Here is a 14009-nt window from a genome sequence, read left to right as displayed (position 1 = left end):
CCCCAAATCCCTCTATATCCCCCTACAGTGCCCCAAATCCATAACATCCCAGAGCACCCCCAACCCCCTTGTGCCCCTCAGACCCCCATAAACCCATGAAATCCCCCTGTAGCTACCCCAAGAACACCACAGCCCCCCCAGACCTCCCCCAACCCATGATAATCCTCCTAACAGCTCTCTTAACATCCCAGGACTCCCTTAAACCCATGATAATTCCTTTTAGCCCCCTCAGGCACCCCCAAAGCTCCCCCCAGGCCCCTTGTGCCCCTCGCCAGACCCCCCAAACCCACAGATACTGCCCCCACAGTTTTCACCCAGCTGCCATCAGGAGGCATTTCCACAGCTCTGGCGTGTCTCCAGCGTGCCAAAAGCACGCTGCAGTTGTGCTGCTCCACTGCTAGGGATGGAACTGGCATTTCCTCCTGGGATCTGAGCAGTCAGAGGAGGATTTCATGGTCTCTAATAAGAGAAATTAGCTGTTACTAAAATAACAGGGAGTGATAACACTCTGTGGGTAACAACCTTACTGGGAAGGGCCTCAGTTGGACTCTGAGCTTAAGCTCCAGGGCTTGTCGCTTTGCTGTCACAGGCAAGGAGAAAAACAGGGAAGAAAGGGAAATGAAACCAAATCTAACACTTGGAACGGTGCCTGTGGTGATCCTCAGAAATCCTGGGGTCAAACGTACAGATCCCATACATCCCTGGCGTGCAGGGTGTTGTGTGCATGCTGTGCTGTGACATCAAGGACAACTGTTAAATCCAGCCTGCTGGGACACAACCTGTGCTGCATGTACTATACATAAATTCCGTAACAAAAATATACAGAAATACTTTTAAACTAACTCGTGTTAGTTCTTGCTTGGCTTCTGCATAGTTTCTGTTGTTGAACTACTTTATTTTACCAAAAAAAAAAAAAAAAAAAAAAAAAAAATATATATATATATATATATATATATATATATATATTTAAAACCCTTTCACCTGTGTAGAATTTCCCTCTCAATCTTCAACTCTTCAACTGGATTGGTCTCCTTAGGTAAAAGAATTTGTTTATGTTATTTGCATAAAAGTAATCCTAGTTCTAATCTACCTACAAAAATATTTCACACACTGCACTTTGAACTTGTTTTTGACTTTTTAGTGAACTTAACACTGTGTCATGGTCAAGTCAGTCAAAAACAAGTCATGGGAAATCAGAAATAATGGGGCGTTGTAGTTTGCTGATTTAGTAAAACAAGAGAGAGAAAGACTAACTTGTTTATTTATTAGCATTATATATATTTACTACAGTTCCAAGTGTATCCTCTTACTAATTTCTTATAATAATGACCTTTGCTCCACTGCCCACGGATATTTTAATGCTGTTTTGACCAAGAACTTGTGAGCTAATTAGAAAAAAACCTTTCTGCATCAAGCAGTCCTTCTCTTCTCTTCTTGCAACATCCCCCAAACTCGAGTTCCCTACTCATGAGCACCACTTTTGAGACTTTCAACTGTTGCTACCTTTTGTATGAATGGTGTCAGTATTTCCTAGATAGCCTGTGTCAAGTTGAGTTTGATATATATTGGGCTAATAGGAGACAAAAATAAAACAAGAAAGAAACATGAATAACAGTGACTTGAAATGAATACAAAACAAATGAAAAAAAAAAATCTGAACTCTGAAAGACTTATTCAACTGTTATGTCAAATGGAAAAGGTAGGAAAAATTGCTGAAAACAGAAGGTGGCAACAACTGCTGCATTGTGACTGTACTTCCTTCAGTTCTGATTGGAAACAATTGCCACTGGAGTGGAATAAAAACCTTCATGAAAAATGAATGCTGTTTGTGTACCTCTCAGATTATTTCCTTTTGAACTTTCAGCGCAGTCACGGGGCCCAAGAGCTCAAACAGTTGCAGGCACAGAATACAAGTTGACAAAATTCATCTCCATTCAGCAGCCCAGCAGTTACCACAGTCTTCACCAGGTCACTTCATTCCTCCTTTTCTGCCAGCAAAAGGAAAAATAAGACTATTTGTGTACCTCATAAAAGAAGAGCAGTATTACAGTGATTACTGAAAAACAGAGTTTGTTAACAATTCTGAAAAAGTAACTGTCCACTTACCAAGTTCTATCAGGGGACAGGATTTTGACTACTAAGTCTCCTAAACAAACACAGCAGAAAAATGCAGAATATCTTATTTTTAATTCTTATTACATATTAGTACAGAAAATGAAGAATCTTGGTGTTACAGCACAGGTGATATGGTTTGAGCGTGCTGTCCAAGACATTCTCAGAAGCATTTTGCTTTGGCTACACCATTATTTCTGATTTTTCCCACCTGGCAATATTCTTTTGTTACAAAACTTTGCAAACACTGCCAGGCACTGGCAATAACAAATTATTATCTCTTTTTGTCCTAGCAACATCACTCAGCGTAAGAAATTAGGAGTAATCAAAGAACAAAGTGTAAGAAGTAGCATTAGAATTACTGTGAGGAATTACTTTGTCAGGAGATGGAGCACACTGAGGAAGATTCATGGAATGAAATGTTCATGGTGTTAATTGTGCCAGTCTGGGAGCTGTAATGTCACCTTTTCTCCTTTGGAGAGTGGAGTGCTGCATGAACTGCTCGACTGATCAAGGAGTTTGGGCTGGAGCCGCATTTCCTGGGACAAAGGAGAAGGATGAAGAGATGAAAAAGACCTTTCAGAGGTCATTCAGTCTGGCTGATAAAGGATTATTCTCCGCAATCTTTATTTTGTTCAGTTCTAAAATTCCCAATCAACTAAGTCCCTACAAGAACTGTAATTTACTCTGGAAATTTTTTCATTTTGATACTTGATAAAAATTTGGTATTGGCATCAATGATTTTGCTCATTCATCATCTTCATCAATGATGATATATGAAAAATATATATATATTCTAAATGCATAATAATATATTTAGAAGAAAATTAAATGGTCTAATGACCTTTTAGTGCATTTAAAGCAGTGACACAAGGAACAGGGCTATTTAATGCTCCTGCCTGGCAGAGATGAGATGGAAACCCGAAGCATTTTTCAGGCAAAAGGAGGAAGAGAGGGGAGAGAACCCCCCACTATGGGACTTCTTGTCCAGTAATTTCAGAGCCTCAGCAGATGAATTTCCCTTGATAAAGAGGCACACACTGCAATCTACTGCAGTGCCCTGGCAACGGGACTGGAGATGACCAAGCTGATACCAGGTGCTGCAAGAACAGAATTTCACTCTGCTCAGCCTTATTTTGTCAGCCATGGCAACTCCTTTGCCAACTTTGGTGCAAAATCAGGGCCCTCTCAGCCACTTTTTACACAAGCCATGTCTCATACCCAACGATTCTTCCCTAAGATAATCCAGAGAGACAGTAACAAAGCTAAAATTAGAAATCGGGAGCTGTAGCTTCCAAGGAAATGCACATTACGTGACATTTTTTCGTTACCACATGCATTTACTGTTAGCAAAAATGGCCTAGAGAGAACACTCCACAGTGAAAAATCCTCCCCCAAAACTCAGGGGTGGGTGACAACGCGGTGTTTTACTCAACAAATTAAAAAAAAAAAACATTTACAAGAAACAGTAAAGAATTATATAAATAATTAATTCTGATGATTAAATAAGAGCTATAGCATCACAGCCTATAATGGCATCACCCAAACCATGCAGCTGATTTAAAAAATGATGTATGCAGTGAAAATACCAATCTATGAAGGCACCATAACCTGTTCAAATAATACAATTAATACACATCATACAATTAATAATTCTCCAGAATAAGTTAATGTGGTAAAACTTCATTTATATATACACCTAACGTTGAAAACTGTAAACCTAGATGGAACATTTCACTGATCACAAGTGGTGAAAATCATCTTTGTACATGAACTCTGGTATTTATTTGAAGAACTTGGCTGCTAACAGGAATTTTAAGACGCTTTACTTCAGGAATATGTGAAAAGAAAAGGAAGAAAAAGGAAAAGGAAAAGGAAAAGGAAAAGGAAAAGGAAAAGGAAAAGGAAAAAGCTTTGGCCCTCCTGAGCTCTCCACACCCAGCAAATTACAAGGAAATTTGGAAGTGCACAGTTGGGAAAATGTCACATCACAACCCAACAACTGCATACAGAAGCTTTCCCTGAGTAGTGTGGTCTCCAGACTGGTGGGGTAGCTGTGGTTTACTATACACACAGCAGTCCTAGAACTATTTAAAACAGCAGGTAAAACAAATATTTTATATCTGTCCTCTATTTAATATTTTAAATAGGTAAAACGAGAATTTTATGTCTATCCTCTTGAAGTGCATTCTGCACACACTACCTTGGACTGCCTAGATGTGCCAGGCAAGACTTTACCACTGGAGAACGTATGGTTTAATAGACTCTTTAATTCAGAAATAATTCCACCACCATTTGCATAGCAGAACGGCTTCAATGCTCCTCCCAAATCCTCAGACCTACAGGCAATCACAGAAACAGCACAGCTGGGTAATGGAAGGAACGCTGGAAAACATGCTGGCACCTCCTGGTAATGGCCTAGGAAGTGCTCAGGTCACCCCCCTGCCATGTTAACTCCACACCACCTCCTCCCCGAGGAGTACCATTACATATTTATCCACCGGGGACAGGAAGGTGACCAGGCCTGCTATAGCCGAGCTCTTGGTGTAAAAACCAAGAGCTGGCTGCATGGAGGGCTGGCTCCTCCCGGGCTGGCTGGGCACCCGCTCACCTGCTCAGCGGGCTGGGGTGGGTGCCTGCAGCCCCCAGGCTCCCTCATGGCCTCCACACCCCGCAGGCACCTCCGCCCTGTCCCTCCCTCACGGCTCCCAGCCCTTCATCCCTCATTCCCACTGCCCCTCCAATCCCTCATCCCTTCCAGCCCCGCTGTCCCCCATCTCCGCTGTCCCCCTCAGCCCCGGAGCACACCCCACTTGTCCCCCTCAACTCTGCAGCCCCTCAGCCTTCACCCCCCAGAGCCCCTCATTCCCTCACCCCCCTCTTTTCCTTCGTTCCTCTCATTCCCTTTATCTCCTCGCATCCCTTATCGCCCTCATCCCTTTTGTTCCCGGCATCCCGCCATTCCCTCATCCCCCTCACTCCTTCATTCCCTCATCCCTCTCATCCCCTCATCCCATTCCCTGACTCCTTTATCCCCCTCACTCCTTCATTGCCTCATCCCTCTCATTCCTTCATCCTCCCATTCCCTCATCCTTCTCATCCCTTCATTCCCTCATCCTTCTCATTCCCCCATTCCCTCAGTCCTCAATCGCCCTCACACCTTCATTTCCCCATCCCTCTCATCCTTCTCGTTCCCTCACACCTCATTCCTTCATCCCTCTCATTCCCTCAGTCCTTCATTCCCTCAGTCCTTCATTCCCCCACTCCCTCATCCCATTCCCTCACTCCTTTATTCCCCTCAGTCCTTCATTCCCTCATCCCTCCCATCCTCCTCGCTCCCCCATTCCCTCAGCCCCCCCATTCCCCCCTCATCCCCTCACTCCCCCATTCCCACCCCCACCGAGCCGCGCGCACGCGCACTCGGCCCCCGTCCCCTGCCCGGAGCGGCGGAGCCGCGCATGCGCAGCGGAGGCGGGGCCGGCGCGCTCCGGGAGCGGCGGGAGGAGGAGGAGGAGGAGGAGGAGAAGGAGGAAAAAGAGGAGGAAAAGGAAAAAGGAGGAGGAGCGCACGGTACGTGAGGGGCGGCGAGCGGGGCTGGTCCCTCCCGCTCTCCCCGACCCTGTCCGCCGGGGCCGGGAAGACCGTGGAAAGGAGGAAAACGGAAAATCTGTGCGGGGCTTGCCTGGCCTCCAGCAGCCGGCCAGGCCCGTGTCCGAGCGCACGGGATTCCTTCACGGAGTCTGGAGAAGGGAACGCTGCCAGGGCATCCCGTCAATGCATCCCAACATCTCCAGGGGCTGCCAGAGCACGGGCCGGGCTCTGCTCGGTGCTGCCAGTGCCAGGATGAGCAGCAGTGGCCATCAAATAAAGGGCAGCGAGGTGCAGGGCAGCAGGAGGGAGAACTTGTGTCCATGGAGGGACAGCAGAGCCCTGGAACAGCTGCCCAGGGAGGGCCTGGAGTGTCCCTGGCTGGAGACATCCCAGCCCCAGCTGCACCTTCCTGTGCCCCTGCCCAGGGCACCCTGCCTGGGCAGGGCTGGGCTGGGGAGCTCCAGAGGAACCTGCCAGCCCCAGGGGTGTGGGATTCGGTGATTCTTCACAGCTGCCGTTTTCCAGAAGCACACAGTTTCAATCCTGTGAGGGAGCTGTGCACTCTCCCTTTTTCAATGAGGGCGGTTTGCGTCCCTTCCTCAGGGCTGGGGCACTTGGGGAATTGCAGAAACACCTGCACTGTATGTTTCCTGCTCTTCCCCTTTCCTGGCATCCAGGAGGCACAGAGCCTTGCGTTAAGTGCCATTGAGAGTAATGTGTTTCAAGTGCTAATAAATAACTTTTGTCGTGGGCAGGCAGGATGATGATGTGACTCAGGGACAGATACTGAAAAATAATGAGCATTGCGTGACATGCTGTGTCACTTGTATTTCTTGTTAAGGAGAGGTGTGATCTGGTTGTAATAGTTACAGGTAATTGTTGTGATAGCCACTGACAGGACAAGGAGAATGGCTTTAAAATTGGAAAAAGTAGGTTTGGAGTAAATAATGGGAAGAAATCCTTCCCTGTGAGGGTGGGCAGGCCCTGGCACAGGGTGCCCAGAGCAGCTGGGGCTGCCCCTGCATCCCTGGCAGTGCCCAAGGCCAGGCTGGACACTGAGGCTGGGAGCAGCCTGGGACAGTGGGAGGTGTCCCTCCCCATGGAACAAGATGAGTTTTATGGTTCCTTCCATTCAAACCATTCTGTGATTCAGTGGTTTGTTTGTGGTGCTGCCTGATGTCCACAAACACATTAAACCAGCTCTGTTTATGACACAACCTCATTGAAATGGGCAAGGGTGGGAGGGGGGCAAGCAAAAATGACAAAATTATCTGAGAAAAATTTCATCTTCAAAACCCTGTGAGAAAACCCTTTGAGGGACAGGGAAGGTTTTGAAACCCTATTTTTGGGCCACAGAGAGCTGCACTGCAAAATACATGTTAAAAGTGCAGCTCTGGGCTGCCCAGTACAGGGAAGACACCAAAATACTGGAGCCAGTCCAGCAAAGAGCCCCAGAGGTGATTAAGGGTGTTTGGTGGGGCAAGGTTTAGAGAGCTGGGAGGAATGAGCCTGGAGAAGAGAAGGGGTCAGTGGGATCTTCTGAATGCCCATAAATACATGGTGGGAAGGAATAAAGAAGATGGAGCCAGGCTTCCTTCAGTTGAGGCAACAAGCACAAACTGACAGGTAAATGCTTCCAGTTTAAACAGAAGAAAAAAATATTCCCTGCTGTGGTAATTGAGCATTGAAACAGGTTCCCTAGAGAGGCTGTGGCTTCCTCATCCTTGGAGATAGCCAAAACCCAGATGGAAACAAACCCGAGCAACCTGCTGGAGCTGACACTGCTGAGAGCAGGGGGAATGGACCAAAGGTCTCTTCCAGCCTCAGCTGTTCTGCAGATTCAGGATTCCCTGATGGAATTGAAGAAAAGTCTTTGTGTTATTTAAAGCAATAGTTTTTTTTTTTTCCCCTTATACTTTGTTATTTTGCTATTCAGCTGCTATGATTTAGTGAAATTTCTCGGTGTTTTTCTCATCTGCCAGCACTAACCTTCGGTTTGCTCTGCAGCTATCCTGTGGCATGGCAGGTGAAGAAGACTTCCTTTTGGAGGAGAAAAGATTCAAGCAGTTCTGTGAAGAGTTTGTTAAGCATTCACAACAGATAGGAGATGGCTGGGAGTGGAGAGCCAGCAAGGTAAAGCAATCACAGCGTTGGCTTCTAGAGGCACTTGGTGGGCTTTTTGAGCCACCACGAGGTGAAACATCCTTTCAACTGCATGGGTGTGTTGAGGTGAGGGCTTAGGCCCGTGCAGGTTTTGGACAGGGCTGTAGATCTCTGAATCATGGCCAATCTATCAAAACCCTTGTTCAGCTCTGGGCAGAACCGGACAATGAATGTGGTGTCTCTGTGAAATTCAATCCCTCCTACTCTGGTGAGGTTTTGTATCCAAGGTTCACTTTAACCCTTTAGGCTGAAATAGCACATAGCCTTTGCTCTAGATCCTTGGCTTAGTACTTCCATTGCAATACCTGTCAGTTGCATACAGCAACCAGAAGTATCTGCCAGTGTTCATGATCAATTCTTATTATTTGCTGCTTCTCCATAACTTTCAAACCTCTGCAATAATAACTACATATTGTTTCTAGGTCATTAATCAAAATTTTAAATAGCACAGGGCTAAGACTAGTCCCAAAGGACCCCATTAGAATCACTTCTTTTATGATGATTTACCCATTTTTTAAGTTACACTTTGAGATCTGTGAATTAATAAATTTTCATCCTATAGCATGTGTAAGATCAGTGTGGGATTGTTTTAATTATTTTAAATTTCCACTTGTGGAATCCACAGATATCTTAGGAAATTCTGAGCATGTATTGTTCCGACTTGTATGTTTATCAACCGAACATGTCTTCTGAAATTACCCTGACAAATTCTGTTTTCTTTAAGAAGAATGCTTTTCTATACATATTTTTTCATTTACTGGGTTCTACATGACTTTTGTTATTTTGCTCAGGATACTGTCAAACTAATATGTGTATAGGTACACAAATTATCCAGTATATGTATTATAGTATATAAATATATATTGATACAGTATATAAAAATTTATTGTTACAGTATGTGAAGATGTATTGATCCATGCTGGCTTTCTCCAGCATGTAGGTTTTCATGTTCTCTTTTTTGTGTATTCTTTCTATTGTAGAAAATCTGCTACTCTAGCTTTTTTTTTTTTCTTTAGAGTTTAATGGCTTCAGTGTTTTCCCACTCATGTTTTCTTGAATTTTTTTGGAGAAAAGTCATGCTTTTTCCAATGTGTGCCATCGTTTTTACATGTGTAGCTGTACATTAATATTTGTAACCCTTCCATCACAGACAATCAGAGTTTCAGTAAGAGGGAGAAGAGGGAGTACCTTGGACTTAGATTTGTTCTATTGAGGAGTTTTTATAAGAGTGCAAATATTAGCCAAGTGTTACAATGCACCCTTTCTTACAGAAAACCATTTGAAACTTTAGATTTCAGTTCAAGGCTATATTTGTGAGGATTTATTCAACAAAGAAAGATGCTCTGAGCCTCTACTGGGAATTTAATACATGGGTCAAAGTCTGAACTTTCTGTGAAATAAGAAGCTTTGCTGGAAATAGCAGAATGAGATAGATTTTTTTGTTCTCATATAAAAAAATTCTAAGAGGGTTGTTTTCTTTTTTTAATGGGCCAAGTTGGCGACTCTGTGATTTCAGTGTTTGATAAAAACCTGGCCATGGAGACCATCCATTTACAGTGTGGAGTCTGAGAAGAAAGCTTTTCCTCAACAAGATGTCTCATTGTCTTCTTGCCTTTTTTCCTTTTTAAACCAGTATATGTGTTGTGGGTAGTTTGGGGCACTCTTAATTTTGCTGATGTAATGCACTTGGATCCCATTCCTCATTCCTGACTCACGTGAATAGACCCATTGATAGCAGAGAGACCACACAAGTGAACCAGGCTGGTAGAACTGTGTTCCCGTGTATTTCTGTGGAGATTAAATTTAGATGATGAAATACTCATTGTTCTCGTGGAGCTGGCTCTTGGTGCACAAGCTCACATGGCCCAGGCAGAACCCTGTATTTATAGCTGTAACTGAAATGTTCCAAATGATGTTATTTTTATAATGTGTTTTCTTGGTTTGGGGTTTTTTTTCCACCGGAAGAAAGCTGTAAAAAAGCCAAGAGCACCTCTCCTGCAGGAGCTGGTGGAGCTGAACTTGGGTGCTGCTGTTAAGGATGAATGGTTAAATCTTGCTGTGGAGGTCGAGATTTAGCTGAGGAAAACAAGGCCCTGCTTGCTCTCTGCTTTGTGTTTGTTTCACATTTATTGAGGTTAATCCAGGTAATCACACCAAAAGCTGCATTAGTTCCCTTTGGCTTTTGGTACGGCTGCACTAGGAAGGGACTCCCTTAGCACATTAGTGGGATCAGGGTTCTGGCTACAGCTGTGATTTATAGGGGTGTAGAAGAGTACAAAACACCACGGAGTGCAGCAGGAGGGATGCTGCTACAGAGACTGCTGGCTCCAGGTCTCCATCCATCCATCCATCCATCCATCATCCATCCATCCATCCATCCATCCATCCATCCATCCATCCATCCATCCATCCATCCATCCATCCATCCATCCATGTTTTCTCATGGCACTCACAGAGTGCAAGGGCTGTGAAGTTTGGCTGCACTCTCCTGGCGGGGGAAGAACCAGGTTCAGGGAGGAGGAGGAGGAGGCTCAGTGCAGCCCTGCTCTGGCACAGCTCGCTGTGCCGTGGGGCATTTCTCCTCTGTGGGTGGCTGCAGCCCTTCTTCTGCTGCTCTTAGTTGCACAAATACCTGTGCAGGGATCTTTCCTCCTGCTGGCACTGGTGGGAAGCTCCACGAGGAGATGCTTGAGAGGGAGTTGAGAGCGAAAGGAGTGGATTTTCTATCACCAGTTTAGGCTTAGTTTTTCTTTCACCATTCTCTGGGCACTGGGTTCCTCCCTGCATAGGCTGCACTTGGCTCTGCAGCCAGGACTTGCAGGAAGATTTGGGGGGGGTTCATGCTCTTAACAAGATCTGTTGAGAAAATCAGGCATAATGTAGAAGAAGTCAGCAATGTAATTGGCTGTACTGTTATTCATGCTTAAAAACCAATGGAAAAAGTACACGTAGAGTGCATTATCCTTTCTTTAATGTGTGAAACTTGATCAGAACAAAGTAAACAAGTAGCTCATAGTAGATTTTGGAGGTACATTTATCTACAGTGTCTTTGGAAAGAGAGAACTAGTGTGTCAGTATAAAACCTGTGATGGTTTGAAGGTAAAAATAAATGGCATAAACTGTGTCAGCAATGACAAATTAACCAAAGAGTTAAATCATAGTTAAATTTGCAGTCTTGTCTAAAAATTTAGTGCTATGTTAATGAATTTTGTAGTGAGACTGTTTTGAATAGAATCCTTTTTCATCAGATGTTGTGCATATGCTGTTTGTCTAAAATAAAATGTAATGAAACAGCTAATAAACTCCCAATTTATTTGTTTCCTTTGAGAAGTAAATCCTCAATGAGCAACTACTGTTCTTTGTGTTCTGTACTTGCTTTCTTCCTTTCAGAGTGTACCTGTTATTAAACATTTTCTCTCCTCTTGCTCCTAATTAGGAAAAATAAAATGTGCAGGTAGACAGGCCAGTAAAGCAGGAAAACTCCTAAACCTTTCTTCTGCCACTCTGGGATTGTTCAAGGGCACTTAACAACTGTGGCCTGGGAAGCAAAATGATAAAATGGGAACTGGGAGAAGGCACAGCTTCGTCTGTTTTCTCTTACATTTCACCTCAGAGGTGATCAAGAGAAGGAAACAAGTTGTGACTCTGCATACATAAATTCTGAAGCGGTTATGGTTTTGTTTTGTTTTCAGAACTTTGTAAAGTTAGAGGGGGATACAGAGCAAAACCAAACCAACCTCGCAAGAGTTGGGACGTTAATCCTGGCATGAATGCATTGAAATAGGTCAAAATTGCTAATAGCTCCTCATCTCTTCATCACCTTGGTGCACTGCCTTCCTGTTCCTCGGCACTTATCCTGATCCCCAGGGTGCAGTTGTCTTATTCCATTAATAGCTGTATTAAACTTTATTTTTGCTGTGGAGGTCTTTGACTTCCTTCAACACCAAGAGCTGGTGTAAACCATCCGTGAGAAGGTGCTGAGGAGCACTGCAGTCATCAGTGCCTATAAAAAGACTTGGAGCCTGTGCCTAAATACCATGCTCTGTTTATTTTCTAGAACAGTGAAGGCATTTACCGTTTTGGTTACAGAAAATGTCTTTTTTCTTTCTCTTTTTCTGAACGCAGGACCTTGGTGATGGTTACCTTAGTAAGACACATTTCCAAGTAAGAAACAGACACATCCCACCAGACCTCAAGGAGGAAAACAATGATAGCGCTGAACAAATGTTATTTGCACATGTAGAAGTAAGTACACGTTTTTGAACTTATGTGTTTATAAAATAAGTAATAAAAATAAAAACCACTATGCTAGTAAGTCCTTCCAGCAAGACTTCAGATCTGAAGTTACCAGTGGCTTTGAATTAGTTGTCATACAGTTATAGGAAAACTAATTAATACACCTCATTGAGCTGTATTGATGATGAAAATTGGGAAGAAATGAAAAAGATTCCAGCATCCTTTGTGTAGGTGTTCTCCTCATAGAATACTATTTCTTGGCATTTTTGTTCAATAACATTAAAGAATTTTTTTTTTTTGTGTGTGTGTGTTTGGAAAAAGGTTAATCATCAAGATTTATTTAACTTAGAGGTAAATGTTAGTTAAAAGAATAAAGGAAACTTTGAGGTTAATACTCACTTGAAGTGATATTTATTGAATAAGACTTTTCTACTCAATGGCTACTTTTCTACTGTGGAACTGACTTAAAGACTGAGCAATTTTTTGAAACTGGTGGGGGGCAATGAGGTGTTCCTGAAGGAGAATAAGTGTCTTTCTTCCAGAAAATGAAAACTCTGGTTGGACTGATCTGAATAATTGCTTGCTTGAGTCTTCATTAGAGCTCCAGATTATTGACCAATCAGGATATACATGACAGGGATGCCCTCCCTTGTTGTGTTGCTACCATAAAAAAGAAAATAAATCTTGGATTATAATAGACTGAAAGCAATGTACTGTGTATGCTATAAGCTGTTGAATAGGTGGATGTGGTAAACTTTGCAGTTACCTTTCTCTGCAATTCCTTTCCTTTTTTCATCAGCACTCTGATTGCAATTTTTTTCCCCACTGAGACTCTGGTACATTTAAGACATTTCTGGTCTGAAATGAGTATTCTTTTGGCCTGGTTTCTAAAGGAAATGGCACTTAAAACAATTGTGCTATTAGGCTGTGACACAGTCATTTCTACTGATTTTTGAGCTCACTCACAGGTTTCAGCTGCCTTTAAAGAGGGATAGGTATCCAAGTTGTTTAACGAATAGCTGAGGCATTTTTCAAGTTTTTCTTTAAATTGTATTCTCGTATTTTGTAGAAAGAAGGTGGGCATCAGTGCTTCAGGGGTTGTCATTTAATTGTCATTAACAACAGTGTTTGTTTACTTCAGTCCTGACTTGTAACAAGAGATTACTGTTTATATTGGAAATTGCTTTTGATTATTGTGACCTTTTTTGCCTTAAATAATGAATCAAGTCTTCGTTATAGAGTGCATTTTAAAAGAACACCTGTAAGAAGCGATTGAGTCCTTTTCTGGTGTCAGTTACAGAAAATATCATAAAACAAAAGAGACTTCAGAGTCTCTAACACACTGAAATGTTAAATACACTGAAATATTATAATAAATAATGCACTGAAATAAGATTCCAGGCCAGGTTTTGTGATTTATCAAGATACTGAAGCGAGCAGTCCTTGAGATATTTGGAAAGATTTCTTTGTTTTGAGCCACAGTAATGTGCAGGTTGGAAGGACCCTCTTGGAGAAGGAACCTTTGTACCTGTCATGTAGGAGCAGTAAAGATGAAGAGTGAAACAAGAGAAAGGTCTCAGAAAATTATGGAGGTTATTAGACCATAAGGAAAATAATTTACTTTCTTCTCCACAATATTCAATGCCTAATAGATACGATGTAAAATTTACATTCTACATTGAGCTGAAGGGTAGCCAGACTGTTAAAGTTATTTAATCTATCAAATAGGAAAATGAAATTTGCTTTGGATATGTACAGTAAAGCTGTGTGTTTAACACTAAGAAATATGAAAATGGTGACTGTAGAGAGGTTACATTTTCTTAGGCACAGTAGTTCCTGTGTAAGATGCATGTTCTTTTTCATAGATATTGAGTGCTAGAGACCAATTCCACTCTTAATAACAATCT

The 14009-nt window shown here is 42.9% G+C and overlaps 1 protein-coding gene and 1 long non-coding RNA gene across 4 annotated transcripts in view; one reads left to right on the top strand and one right to left on the bottom strand.

Moving 5' to 3' along the window:
• Positions 1 to 271: 271 nt before the first annotated feature.
• On the bottom strand, positions 272 to 4972 carry LOC139604091 (uncharacterized). Of its 3 annotated transcripts, XR_011683887.1 has the most exons (6): positions 4724 to 4972; positions 4316 to 4451; positions 2488 to 2651; positions 1835 to 1988; positions 982 to 1031; positions 272 to 459 (listed from the first exon to the last, which is right to left on the bottom strand). It is a non-coding gene; the product is annotated as an uncharacterized lncRNA (long non-coding RNA). The 3 variants fall into 3 exon arrangements; XR_011683889.1 differs by lacking the exon at positions 4316 to 4451 and having other exon boundaries at positions 273 to 459; positions 4724 to 4969; XR_011683888.1 differs by lacking the exon at positions 982 to 1031 and having other exon boundaries at positions 274 to 459; positions 4724 to 4969.
• A 606-nt stretch (positions 4973 to 5578) lies between these two features.
• Positions 5579 to 14009, top strand: part of ATG10 (autophagy related 10) — a 59965-nt gene continuing 51534 nt past the window's right edge. The window contains exons 1-3 of the mRNA XM_071455081.1: positions 5579 to 5682; positions 7711 to 7836; positions 11992 to 12111. Of these exons, the coding sequence (XP_071311182.1) occupies positions 7723 to 7836; positions 11992 to 12111 (234 nt within the window). The 5' untranslated portion in view covers positions 5579 to 5682; positions 7711 to 7722. The remainder of the gene's footprint in view (positions 5683 to 7710; positions 7837 to 11991; positions 12112 to 14009) is intronic.

Source organism: Agelaius tricolor, unplaced genomic scaffold, assembly GCF_023055355.1.
Source record: "Agelaius tricolor isolate 1412-34295 unplaced genomic scaffold, bAgeTri1.0.p SCAF_44, whole genome shotgun sequence".
In the NCBI taxonomy this organism is placed as follows: domain Eukaryota; kingdom Metazoa; phylum Chordata; class Aves; order Passeriformes; family Icteridae; genus Agelaius; species Agelaius tricolor.
This window is presented reverse-complemented; position numbering and strand designations above follow the sequence as displayed.